Below are 14,074 nucleotides of genomic sequence, written 5' to 3' on the forward strand. Positions count from 1 at the left end.
GACATGCTTCACCTCCCAAAGTTCCCACAACCTCCAAAACAGCGCATCAGCTGGAGACCAAGTGCTCACACATAGCACATGGGGAACATCTCACAAAAATCTGAGACTTGGACAAGTACAGCAACATGAACTTTATTCTTTTAGAACTGTAGTGTGGCTGTTTACATCCACTGTTTGTAGACTTTGAAACAACTAGCTACATTAGGTAGCTGAGAATAAAGCAACAGAAAGAGACATTGAACATCAACATTCAATCTAATATCTAAGTGTGATGTTAGCACACACACACAACATAATACACAGGTTGTGTCACAGGGAGCAGGAGCTGCTGGAATCCACTAAACTGGTGACAGGGCATTTGCTCTGTGTGAGCTTCTCTGTAATTACCATGCAGTCTTCCCTTGTAAACCACTGTTCAATTTTGGATTTGGGCATTAGTGCATTCAGCATAATCATTCCACAATAATACACATCAGCCCTGTAACCATGAACTAAAATGTGAGAGCTAAATGGAGATGTGGACAGATGTAAACATTATTACATGTACATTTTCCTACATGCCTATGTTATTTACAGAAACACACATTTACATGAGTTGGGATACTAGAGTAGAAGGGAGATGTACAATATTCACATTGAAAGCTAACATATGGAGATATATGTTATATATATATGAAAAATATAGAAAGGATAGATGTTTTTACTTTAAACTGGGGTAAAGACAAATTGATCCTTCAAGAATAACACTGTGAAATAGTCCAGCCAGCAAAACTTTAATTTTGTAATTAAATTATTATTGTCATTAAGGGATTAAGGTTATTCTTGTGATTATTTCAGAAGTATGAGAAGACATCACAAGCGAGGCACAGGAACGGGCTCCACTATCCAAAGGAAATTGCTATGCCCAGCAAACAACTAGTATTCCTTCCAGAAATAAATATTTCTTAGAAAGAACTCTACGGAACACAAAAGCTACAGGTATAAGGGCAGCCTCCCAAGTTCAACATTCTAGTAGACACACAGAACATTCATGAACATCCGGTCCACCAAACAGGATCAGACCAAACAGACAGACACTGATAGGAACATAAAAGAACAAAGCTAAGAGGTCAGAAGGCACATCCTGAAGAATACACTCCAGTGAAGGGAGGAGAATGAAGGCCTGCTAATACGGTAACATTCTCCATGACTCTGACTTGAGGTTTAAAACAATTTTGAAATCATACCTTTAGGCCTTCCTACACAAAACCAAATAATCCTTTCTTGGTGCTTAAAGGGTTTTTTCATTATCATTTAACTTTTGACACGATTTAAAACCCCACAACAGAGATGAGAGAAAATCACCTTCCTTGTAGTCTGAGTGTTCTGTGACGAGCCACTGTCTGGGCGCTCCTTCAGTGGAAGGACAGCTAGGGAAGGTTGGTCACTGTGGACGGGACTCACTGAGGACACCGGGCTGGTTGCTCTGCTGGCCCTGCTCTTCTCTCTGTGGTGAGTCGGGGTCATTCTTGGACTGCTCTCCCTCGCTGGAACTGCCCCCGCTTCTGGCCGGGGCTGCTGGTCCTGAGGAGAGTTTTCACTGGCTTTGTGTGCAGGAACAGCTCCTTTCCGTTGGGGTAAGATGGTAAAGAACGCCTCTTGCCAGTCTCTTGTTTCCAAGAACTCCAGGATAATCTCAAACACTGCGACACGGACAAATGGGTCACCACGATGCTGCATGCTGTCTTAGACTGTGGCCCCTGCCCTGATTTGTCCTAATTACTGCACTGTGGCCCCTGTCCTGATTTGTCCTAATTACTGCAAAGTTCTTACCTCCTCCCTCCCCTTGGCTATCAGGGGATGAACTGCCCCATGGCTCTCAAGTCTTTATGTTCTTTCCATCTTTTTCTCCTAAGCCCCATGGTTAGCATTCAGCTCACTTCCTCGCCTTCCCTATGAAGAACCACCCGAATGAGCCTTCTGCCTGCTTCTGTCTTCTACTTTCACATTAGCAGAAAGGATATCATACTGTCCCTAGGTCCACCACACTGTGGGAGGGCTATCTCTATAACTTTGTACAAAAGTACAAAAGGTATCAAAGGTTTTTGAAGATATTTGTTCCTTGAATAAGTAATTTAATTTAATTTCTCTTACCCCATAAAGCCTGCTATACATAAAGAACTTAGGATTACATAAGTTGTTGTGCACTGACTAAAATTGTTCCTTACAGAGGACAGGGGTTCAGTTCCTAATACCCACACAGCTGTTTATAACTGCCTATAACTCCAGTTCCAGGGGATCCAATTCCCTCTTCTGGACTCCACAAGCACCAGACAGGCATTTGGTATAGATACATACATGCAGGACACGAAACACTCATACACAGAGAATAGAAACAAATCTTACAAAATTTAAAGATGGGTGGCTTGATGGCACATGGCTTTTATCTCAATATTCAGGATGGAAGCAGAGGCAGGTGGATTTCTCTAAGACCAGCCTAATCTATACAGTGAAACCCTCTCTCAAAACCTTTCTAATTATAAAGCAGAGTTGTATCACAATGTTATTCATGATGGAAATATACATATACATATATATATACATATATATATATAATGGGAAATGACTAAATGATTATTTTAGAGGCTGTAATATCACATAGTCACTAATAATCAATCCCATGAAAACTCTGATGAAATGAAGGAGGGTCCCCTAGATTCATCACAGGAAAAGAACTGGGAGGAAACACGCCCACAAGTTAGCAAAAAGTCTCTTCGAGTTACGAGATTACAGGGAGTTGTCTTTATACGTCTGTAGATTCTCAGAACTGTCTAGAGACTCACTCTTGTTCTAATAAACAAACGGCTTCTCTCTTCTATCTGTCCGAGTCTGAATGTACTGTCTCTTTTGGTGTCCGTCACTCAGGGACACCTTCAGTCACCTCCATAGCTTACCGTGGTTAACTGCCAGGACTTTGCGACTGTTCATCTTCACAAAATCTGCAAGAGGGAGCTGTGCATGCTCAATTCCGTAAATGGATGCTTGCTTAAGTGTGAGACCCTGAAAATAAAGACAACGGGGTTTAGATGTACAGTCGATGAGAGTGTAGGTCTAATGTTATCTGGAACGTGTGCTCTAAGTCAGGCAGGAGAGAACATCCAGCCCTGTGTACACCTCACTTCCCAGAGGTGAAAACTGCCTTCCCAGCAGTTAGGAAGCCTCTAGGTGGCAGAACAAAGAATTGCAGCAGATGTTTTCTGATTATTCTCTTTCCCTCCCCCACCCCATTTCTCATAGTGTTAAAACTCTCCAGCTGAATTCAGAGAGAAACCATCACTCTTTCTGTGAGAACGAAATAGACAAAGGCACACAAATGGCAATGGAATGAAATCCAGATTGAAAAGTATTTCAGTGGTCCTTATATTTTATTTTTGGCTTTCCAATAACTACAAATCAGATAAGAATTCTATCTTTTTCTCAAACTTAAAATGCTTGAAGTCTATGTCTATCCCAGATAAAAGCACCCAGAAGGCCATCCAGGAAATGTAAACTGAATCTCTCAACAAGTACTTAGTGTATCAGGGAGACAAGAGATGAGAGGAGCTAGGGCTTTGGGAAAAAACTATTTTATTAGAGAAAGAGACACAACTTGAGCAGACAATATGTTTGTGCATATAAGCTAGAATTTCCCACTGAGAACAACAGAAAGGTTGACGAGAAGGTTCCTTCACTGTCATGAGTTGCTCAGCTCATGGCTAGCCACACCTGGCCCCTTCAAGATCACAGTTTTACAAAAACAAGTCCAGTTTCTCTGCTGTATTGCAGCTTGGTGTGCCACAGCCATGCAGCCACTGCTGGCCAGGCTGATGTGCTCACCTGTGACATGGTAGAAATTCCTACGTACATACTGCTGCAGAAGAACACACAACTCCTTCATATACTGTGCTGACAATATTTCTTTACTTAGAAATAATACTTTTTCTTCAGAAAAATAGGATGAACTGAGCATGTTGCAAAGTACACAAAAATGTTTTCTTCATTAAGTGGAGTTCTGTAACGTTTTATACATAAAACATAAGGTGAGAAAAAAAAATGGAGAGAAAAACTAATTTGATAATCACGTATTTAAAAACTGCTATAGAGCTGGCATGGACTCGGTGGTTAACAGCACCGCTCTTGCAGACCGCTGGGCTCACTTCCCAGCATCCATGTGGCAGGTGGCTCGCAACTGTCTGTAACTCCAGTTCCCGAGGTCCTGACATCACTTTCTGACCTTCAAGGGCACCAGGCAAGCAAAAGCGAAGACACATGCAGGCAAAACACTCATACACATAAAACAAAAAATGAAACCTATTTCTTAAAGATTGGTATAAGCTTCAGTGGCTTAGCAATTCCTTAGCATCAGAGCCCTCAGCAACACAGCCACACAGCTTAGGCATATAGACTCTGCAGCAATCTGGTCATTTCCAGAATCTGCTTTGCCAACCAACACGGTTGACTTTAGGTTCAATTTCTTAGTACCCAAAACTGTGTGTGAAGTATAGAAAAAAACTGCCCTGGTCTCTCTCCCAGGGCTGCAGGGAGGGTTACCACCACAGTCACAGGTGCTCAAGAAAGACCATCATCCTGAGGACTTCCTCACTACCCGAAACACAGGTTTAGGCAGGCAGAGAGCACAGTACCTTGTGATGGTTGTGGTCCACTAAGCCTCCAATCACATAGGCCTTTGATTCATCTAAGTCCTTCAGTACATTAGGAGAGTCTGATGTCAGATAAACCAGGTCTTCTTTTTTTATGAGTTCACTATAGTGCTCTGACTGGATGTGGATATCCTTTAAAAACAAAAGGAGAATGCGTATTAATTAGCAGGACACTGTGAACACTAGCTAAACATGATTATCCTCTTTTCCCAAAAGAAACCTCTCTAAAAACCATCTGGAGTAAAGCCTGAGAGGCTATTGTTAGAACAGTGCTTAAAATCCATAACCAATTCCTTCCCTCATAGCTCAGTCACTGACATACTCTACTAACCTTATTTCCTTGGTTGGAGCCTCAGTCCCTAATCTAATTCCACACACGATGACAAGCTAAGTTCCTAAAATCTCACTTGTTGTTATTCAGCCCTTTTCTGGAGGGTTAACACCAAACAAACTCCTTAACTTAGGAACTCTTTCGTGTGAATATGGCACTAGCCTATCTTTCTCATTTTATCTCGGATCCCAAAATAAAAAATAAAAATGTAATTTTCCTGCTGTCTTGATCACACCATTTTCCAGACAAGAAATGCCTTTTCTAATTACATCTCCTATGTCAATCATCAAAACTGCTTGTCAATTTAATTAATTGAATGCGTCTGTTTCTACAAGGAGACAAACTTGGAAGCTTCTTTACCAAAATTGTCAATTCAGAGACACAAGGCTGAGTGAGAGCTGGCAGCCCAGATTTTTCAAGTTACATTAATTGCTTGAATGATGTTACCCACTCCCTGACTTTTACACAATAATTTTAAAAGAAAATCAAGTGAAGCAGACACTTAACATTGTATGCTACTGATTAATATAATTACTTTTCTGGAAAACAGTATGCTATAAATGTGTTCCTATACTTAGTAGTGGCTTCAAGAGGTATCTGAGTAACCTGAAGTCACTAAATCTGTATTTCTCTAGAAAAGTGAGGGTGTACATAATAAGCTTGGCAAGACTTGAACTATAAAGTATGCTGGTCTAATATAGTCATTATTTCTTAGGAAAAAAGACATGAATCTAAAAGACTTGCTAAGGATAATCTTCTTGCAAATGTCTGTATGACAGGCTTTTATTGAAAGCAGCTATTAGATCAGAAGGTACCAGAAGAGAAAGCTGAAAGCAAACACACACAAGCAGAACATAGCACTCCTCAGAACAGAAGAGTACCCAGCCATCTTTACAAAAACCTAAAATAGGGAAAGTGTACATCACAGATAATTTAAATCTTCTAGAAGCCACACTAAAAATTAAACATGGATAAATTACCTTCAACATATTAACATAACATGTCTATGTTATATCCCACCCCCACTTTCTGATTCTGCATGTACCTCACACTTACAGCACATGTCAACTCACGATCCAGATTTTCACCTCTCAAGAGTTCATGTTTGTCTACTGCTCACAAAATGAGCAGCACGGATTATATGTAGAGACACTTTTCAAATTCTAGAGAGACTTTTGGGTATTTCTATTATATAGAAGTGGTTTTAATAGCAGACAAGACTTAGGAGAGTAAACGCAAATGAGCAGACATCTCATTCTGTTCTTTAGCTTCTCCCCATGTAACTCTAGACATGGATGTAATGACACACAGGCTTGGTGCACACCTCTAGACGTGGATGTAATGACACACAGGCTTGGTGCACACCTCTAGACATGGATGTAATGACACACAGGCTTGGTGCACACCTCTAGACGTGGATGTAATGACACACAGGCTTGGTGCACACCTCTATAAACATGGGTGCACTGACACACAGGCTTGGTGCACACCTCTAGACATGGATGTAATGACACACAGGCTTGGTGCACACCTCTAGACATGGGTGCACTGACACACAGGCTTGGTGCACACCTCTATAAACATGGGTGCACTGACACACAGGCTTGGTGCACACCATTACTGAGAGCTTAGGTAAAATAAAGAGGCCTTCCAGGAGCTTAGAGGTACTTGAGTGTCACGAGAGTGGACTGCTGTACTACCTTCCAGTTGACCCATCCTTTGTCGTTTTCATTCATGTTCTTCTTCAGCTGACCTCCATGGCTTGTCAAATAAAACTGATGAGCAAGGTAAGCAGAGAAAAAGAAGGAAAACAATCAGTTTATTTCAGTATTTTACTTCCCTCGTCATTCATCTGATGACCAGTGATTAAGAAAAAGAACTGTTACCAACCCTGAGCAACCCTGTACTAGGTGGTAGAAAGGGCATGTGCTAACCCAGTGGCTGTGGCATCCACCCACATTTTCCTCCCTCTGTCTGCCATTGAAGATCATGCTGCAAACTCACTGCCTTTCCTCGGGTTCTCATCCCCCTCCTGGGAGAAGGGGCCCGCCACTATTAATTATTGTTGCTATTTTTGCTGCTGTGGAGCCTTTCCTGACCCCCACTTTACAGCTGTATCAAGCTGAAGACCTTGAAAAGTGTGTGTGTGTATATATATATGTATATGTATATGCATATATAATTACATATATGTAATATATATGTAAGGCTATCACTGAAGCAGGTACAGAATTATATGAAAACACAGTCCATACTGCTCCACATGGTAAGACACACATCTAAGCACAGCACATGTGGGAAGTTCTTGGTTCTTCCCGTCTGAGGTAGGAGTCACAGCAGCAGCCAACTAGTCTCCACAATTACTCTCAACTAAATTTAAGAAATCCTTTTCAGAACTGTCAAAAGGAAATGTAAAACAGACCCACAGCTAAGAGGCCTTGTTGTACACATCGGAACAGGGCAGCCTAGAACCCTCCTTTCCCACTTCCCGTGGCTGGAAGGAGTCAGAAGCTGAGACCTGGTGTGAAGATATGCACATGTCCTAAATCAAAGACGCCCATCTACACAGCGGTGGACAGTCACTGAAAATGCACAAGACTCATGTTCAAAATATTTTTGTAGAAAAAAAAAAGATCAAATAAGCATGACACAAGAAACCTCTAAGACTCCCAGCTAAGGACAACAATCCATGCCTCGTCATGGGAGATGGGGAAGAAAGCTGAGTTTCCTCTAACCCTTCACACACACCTGCACAGGGTGTGACGCTCGTCGGTTTTCTGCGTAACATCGTTGAATCTGCTTATGAAGCTTCTTAATATCCTATAAAATAGCACAACTTAAAAAGTTATCAAAGTCACCTAAGGCTATTCTGTGGTGTTACAGGAATAGAACAAAGAGAAGGAATAGCTAGGTAGGCAAAAATATTTCCTTTAAAATGTAAGGACAGCCAGGGAGGTGGTGCATGCCTTTAATTCCAGCACTTGGGAGGCAGAGGCAGGAGGATCTCTGTGAGTCTAAGGCCAGCCTGATCTACAGAGTGAGTTCCAGAACAGCCAGGTTACAAAGAGAAACCCTGTCTCAAACTATGACTGTTGTGATAATATTCACTTGATTTTCCTACATACTGACAGAACAACTGGAAGTTAATGTTCCATAACTCAGCTGTCCTTTTGTCCTTTAAAGTCTATTCAAAATGCTAGCTGACGCTGTCTAAATGGAAAACAACAAAACCTTTTCAGAAAAATGCTATTTCTACACTTTACCCCAGTGGCACTGGTAAAATGCAAGATTTAAAACAACACTTGTGCGTGTTTGCATGCCTGGATATACGTCTGTGCACCATGCTGGGCAGTGCCTCTGGCCACGTGGCTGCTAGGACCCAAACCGGGTCTCTGGAAGACCAGCAGGTGTTCCTAACTGCTGAGCCATCTCATATCTCCAGTCGTGCTACAGACGTTCTGAAAACAAATTTTGAAAGGGATCTCACTGAGTAGTCCAGGCTTGCCTCAAATGGGCTGGCCTAAAACTCTGAGATCCTCCTGCATCCATTTCCCATGTGATAGGATTACAGACATGTGCCGTCACAGTGACTCCATAGGTCTTTGGGACTAACATGTAGTCTACGAAGTTTTACTATCTAATTAATGGTGTCTATCTATGCATATGCAAACATATATGTAAATATGCATATACTTATTATAGGACTTAATTTGGGAGCAGAGATTTTGAAAAACTATATAAATACTATCCATAATACTAGATATGAGAATAAGAGGGATTTAACCTAGTTCACACACAGGGACCTCGTGATACCTTTAACACCATCAAATCGTCAAAACTGCAGTCGATGATAAGGCGGAGGCTGCTATGGACACCATGTCTTCGGATGCGTTTTCTGTCGCTCCCATCTGAACTAGATTCCAGCTGACACTGTCGTTCTAATTTCTTTCTCTTGCGCTTTTCTTTTCGTTTTTCCCTAAAATTAGTAAACAAAACGTTTTGTTATTTCTGTATTTAGACATTCCCAAGATTTCTAATTAAACAAAAGGAAAAAACCAACTATGTTTGTAAACAGTCATGGTTCTATGAAAGCATGTCTCTTCTGTGGATAGAAAAGGGTCAGACAGCAACAACTTTATTTACTCCTGCAATAACTTTACACATAGAGGAAATGACTTTGCAAAGATAATATAAAGCTTTCTTTAATGAATAACTGAATATATTATTCAGTAGTATCATTACTGATACTATACTATGCCTAAGAAAAACTTAAAAGAGTTATAAAGAATTTTACTTTCATAACTCATCCCTTAAATGATTTTCTAGTTCAATAATCATTGACAACACTAAAAGAAAATTTCACTAAATTTACTAAAAAGAACAGAAATAAAAACCCAACGTTTTTTCTAACCTCTTCTAAATCTTGGCATTAGACATGGCTGTAGCCTAAATGCTTTCATGAAAACCTGTTTTAGCCACATCCTTGTCAGGGCAATGTTTGACCTTCCTGTGTTGTTGTTTTATCCCGTATCTAGGACACTGATACCAGCTCCCTTGTCTCAGCTGTTGCAACAGGTGTCCTGCTAGTCAGGCAGCGTTAGGGGAGAAAAGATGCTGAGCCTAACATTATTAGTACTGCAAAAAGCAAAGTCACAATTTGTGGTTTTAACAGAAACTCAGTGTTAGCTAATAGCTAATAGCATGCCTAAGCTTATTTTTTCCTAACCAGTTGTAAGGAAGACAGCTATTAAGAGGATATCCCATCCCTGAGTAGGATGTAGCATGCTCTGAAGTACGCACTTCCGAAGTTCTCGCTGTTCTTCCCACTGCTTCTGCTTCATCAGCTTCTTCATCTGCCGCTTAGATATTGGCTCAGTCCCTGCATCTAAGCTTGGCTTCTGCCCATCCTCTTCACCATCACTTACACCTGGCTCTCTTCCCACATTAGGAGTCGCAAGACACACTGGCAGCATCTCAGACGACATGTTGGTTGTTTCTGAAAATCTAGAGAGCAACATTTTTTTTTTACATGAACACATAATTTACAGACACAAAGCAAAATGACCCGAATGGCCAATAGATGCCAACAAATGTTAAACTCTGTCTATAATAAAAATACAAATTTAGACAGTTAATTCCATGTATGGCAAAGATCTTTGACTTTCACTTAACATGAATTAAGGACTAAAGAAATGGTGATTACACATTGTCATACAGTTTTCCAGAAGGCAAGTTATCTTCTGAGAGTTGTAATACACTGATACTGTCCTAATTAGCTTCAGCTGTCACACTGATAGCCAGGGGTTATGTGAGGAAGCTCAATGGAGGAACTGCCCAGATGATGTTAGTCTGGGACCACATCTATGAAGAACTGTCCAGACTGTTTATTGATATGGAAGAGGCCAGCCCACTGTGGGAAGTGCCATCCCTAGGCAAGTGGTCCTGGGCCATATAAAACGCTAACTAAGCGTAAGCATTGGAGTAAGCCAACAATGTCTGCCTGAGTCTGTCATGACTTCCCTCAGTGATGAATTGTGAGCTACAAGCATAAGCCAGTGACTCCTTCCTTAGCTTGCCTTTGGTCAGTGTTTTATCACAGCAAAAACTGGGACACATCTGACCTAGTAATTTATTTTCTTAGAACGAATTCCTGAATCAGAAATATACACTAAAATTTGCATTCATTCTAGCATTACTTTTAACTGTGAAAAGTCAGAATTTACTTGAGTGTCAGCAATGTCAGCAAAGAGAGTCAATAAATTATGATTCCTCTATAACATCAATTATGTATACTCTATAAGGTCAGTTACATATATTAAGCAGCCAGTAAAAATACTATTTCCAAATTACTTATTAATAAAGGGGACTATATTTTAAATCTGAGTATTAAAACAAATACTAATATTCATATTATATCAAATTAATTTTAAAAGTGCACATATACACACATCTTCAACTTTTGTTCATTGAAATTTTATAACTTGAATGATACACACAAATTTTCTTTCTCAACAAATGTCATTGTATATCTGTAAACACTTTAGGTGGATTAGAGCAAAATATAAAAATTAATTCTGTAATCAGTCTGTGAAATTCTTTGGGTTGGCTGAAATAAATCTCCATTTAAGTCTAACCACATGCATCTCTATCCATAGTAGGTAGAACTGAACTTGCTGATCAAAGGAAAGCTGAATACAGTATGGCTCAAACCCAGTTCTAACAGCAACCCTTCCCAGTAACTGAAAACCTTGGGGGTGAGGGATTCTGAAGGGACCGTGCAGATTGCACACTGTTGACAGTCAGCTCTGAAGGTATTAAATAAAAAAATGTATAGGGATAATGGAAGAAACAAGACTCATTAAACATGAAAAGTGAAAAGCAAAACTAGAATACACAAGAAAACATTTTATGAAAGGAATTTCTGTTTATCCGTGGCAATATTTTTCAGTAGTTCTGTGTGTAGTTAAATAAACCTCCACGTGTTGAGCTATACTGTGAGAATTACAAAAGCCACGTTTTACGACTCACCTACACCAGGGGGAGCCTGTCTTTCACATTTAAATGTTTCAAGTTAAATTTAATTTGACCTATCACAGAATAGTGACATTTCTGAACAGCCTATCAAAAATAAAGAAACACGAATTTACTTTAGCGATTCTCAAAACACTGTGCTGGGTGAGTTTTCTACGCTTTAATTAAGTAAGCCAGACATACTGAAGCAAGTATACGTGAAATGCAGATAAAATACTAGCGGGCTATCTTATTTTGGCTAGACTTTACCAAGACAGCTTCCTCCCGACCGTCTACCGTACCATAAACACACTGTACACGAATTTACCGCAGTTATCTGTTATGCAAAACACGGCACTTTTGAGCATACTTTTAGTTTGGGTCATGACGTACGTCTCGATGGCAGAGTCTGGGAACTCCACCCTGACCCGCAGCGATGCTCAGGGTACATTTTCATTCAGTAAGCCCACTCAAGCAAGTATTTAAGAACATTTTTTTTTTTTTTTTTAAGAAAATCTAGAACGAACGTGTGGGATTTTACTGTAGCACAATTTAAAAAAAAAATGGATGGCTAATTCATGGATATAGGTTATCAGATGGGGTTATAAAACTCAGAACTGAATGATGACTAAGGGTGTGGAGAGAGCATACATCGTCGAAGGCCAAAGACAAAAACCAGAGCTGTCATCACGCCGGCTAAAATAAAACAGCCCTGGTGTGGTTGTAAGGTTTTCTTTTCGGGAACTGCCAAGTGGCAGTGCCTGCAGGAAGGAGCCAATGGCCTGCGGTAACCGGGTCTTTTCTGGGGTGTGTGTGTGTCTGTGTGTGTGTGTGTGTGTGTGTGTGTGTGTGTTTCTTTCTTTTCTAACTGTGTTTTAACGCGTTGGTCAGTGCCGCGGTAGCAGGGAAGACTATGCTGCTAGACAAGCGGCCACACTTTAAACACCAAGTGTGTCGGTGACGTCTAGCAGCAGCTGGATCTTAAGACTCGTCCTCGGCTCACCACGAGGCTCAGCCGCAGCTGCAGCAACTGCCCCTCGGCTCCCTCCATCCGACCGCCGGGGGCGCGGGGAAGAGGAAGGCGCCCTGGCCGCTCCCTAACAAAGCAGCAGCACCGCGACGGGCGGCCCTGCGACCCCGCATTCCTCTTCCTGTCACACTTCCGGCCCCGGCCCCCACCAACAACAGAAACCTGGAGAGCCGCGCGGTCCAGGGCACGCGCACGCGCAGACACACGCCCGCCGTGCCCGCCCCGAGCTTGCTGTGCGTCCGAGAACGCGGCCCCAGCTGGCCAATCAGGACGCCGCAAGGAAGGCCGTGGGGGCGGGGCGGGGGACGCGCCACCTGACGTCACTTCCTTGCAGAACAGGCAACTACTTCCCAGGCTCTGCCCTCTCCCCCGGAAGCCCCGATGGCAGCGGCCGGCGGCACGGTGCGCGTTCCTTTAGCATCCGAAAGGACAGCAAAGAGCAGCCGCGCGACAGCCGCAGTGCCATATTTACCAAGCCGCGGGGCCGATGGGGAACGCCAGGGTGCGGTCAGAAAGCCTTTCTGAAGTGCCCACCGCTCCACGCGTCCGGTCCTCCTCCAGAAACTTCAACTCCCAGAGGCAGAGGCGGTGGTTGCACGCCTGGTTACGGCACTTGCGGATGACGTCATCTAAAGGCGCCGATTACAAACTCCTAGGTTGGGGAGAGGGGCGGAGCTTTGGGGGGCGGGGCCAAGACCTAGATTTTGTTGGGGAAGTGGCGGCTACCACGAGGTGTTCTCCCCTAGCGAGACCTGAATTTGTACTCACAGGCGTTAATTTACGTATATGCTCGCGTCGCAAGAGAGTAAAGCCCTACGTATAGAAATTAAAATACGAAACAGACGAAGCGCTCTTCTCGGTGTTGAGAACATGACCTATTGCCCAGATGATTTCTGATTTATATAGGCAAAAGCTACTGACATCACATTGTTTTTTTCCTAAGTGAAGTTATTAGTAAAATGCGTTGAAGTTGGGAGTTTTAAGGTTTATATTTTTTTATATCCTTAGTAAAAACATAAGCTGTATAATCCATTCTTTGAGGTTTTTCTATGCTATTTTGCAAAACACCAGTGATATTTCATCGTTTGTAATACTTGACCTTATATAATCTTTTGGCTAAATATAGACCAAGTCAACCGCGGGGGAAAAATTAAGCACTTATGTAGATTGACCTTTTTAAAATTAATTTGCCGTTTTTTGATTGATGACTATTGTAGAATTTGGAAATTAAAAACTATTTTCAACTTTTTTAATAGAACTCGTCCCCTTTCAATATTGAAAGGTACAAGGTGTGGAGTTTTCTTTATGCTTGATCTTTGGACATGGTTACAGCCTCTTAGATGAACTCAAACGTCTCTGAATTTAGTGGCAAAACTGAAGCCCTTCCTTAAAATCTCCAGTTGTATTTGGGGTGTGGGCCAGGATTCTGTTGTGGATCTCTCAAGTCTAAAAGATTTCTGTTAACTGAGCATTGGCACAAACTGGATCCATTTGTGATCTGTTAGTAGGACATCTTTTTCAGCT

At 41.7% G+C, this 14,074-nt stretch overlaps 1 protein-coding gene across 1 annotated transcript; it reads right to left on the reverse strand.

Annotated features, from left to right (window-relative positions):
* Positions 1-1,408: 1,408 nt before the first annotated feature.
* Positions 1,409-13,169, reverse strand: LOC127222946 (tRNA methyltransferase 10 homolog A-like). The gene is given in 9 exon segments (XM_051185418.1): positions 1,409-1,540; positions 1,543-1,682; positions 2,934-3,039; positions 4,662-4,811; positions 6,711-6,785; positions 7,759-7,830; positions 8,824-8,986; positions 9,811-10,014; positions 13,023-13,169. Coding segments are annotated over 8 exon segments (1,008 nt in total). The 5' UTR covers positions 9,996-10,014; positions 13,023-13,169; the 3' UTR covers positions 1,409-1,423.
* Between the last annotated feature and the right edge of the window lie 905 nt (positions 13,170-14,074).

Source organism: Phodopus roborovskii, unplaced genomic scaffold (assembly GCF_943737965.1).
Source record: "Phodopus roborovskii unplaced genomic scaffold, PHOROB, whole genome shotgun sequence".
NCBI classification, from domain to species: Eukaryota; Metazoa; Chordata; class Mammalia; order Rodentia; family Cricetidae; genus Phodopus; species Phodopus roborovskii.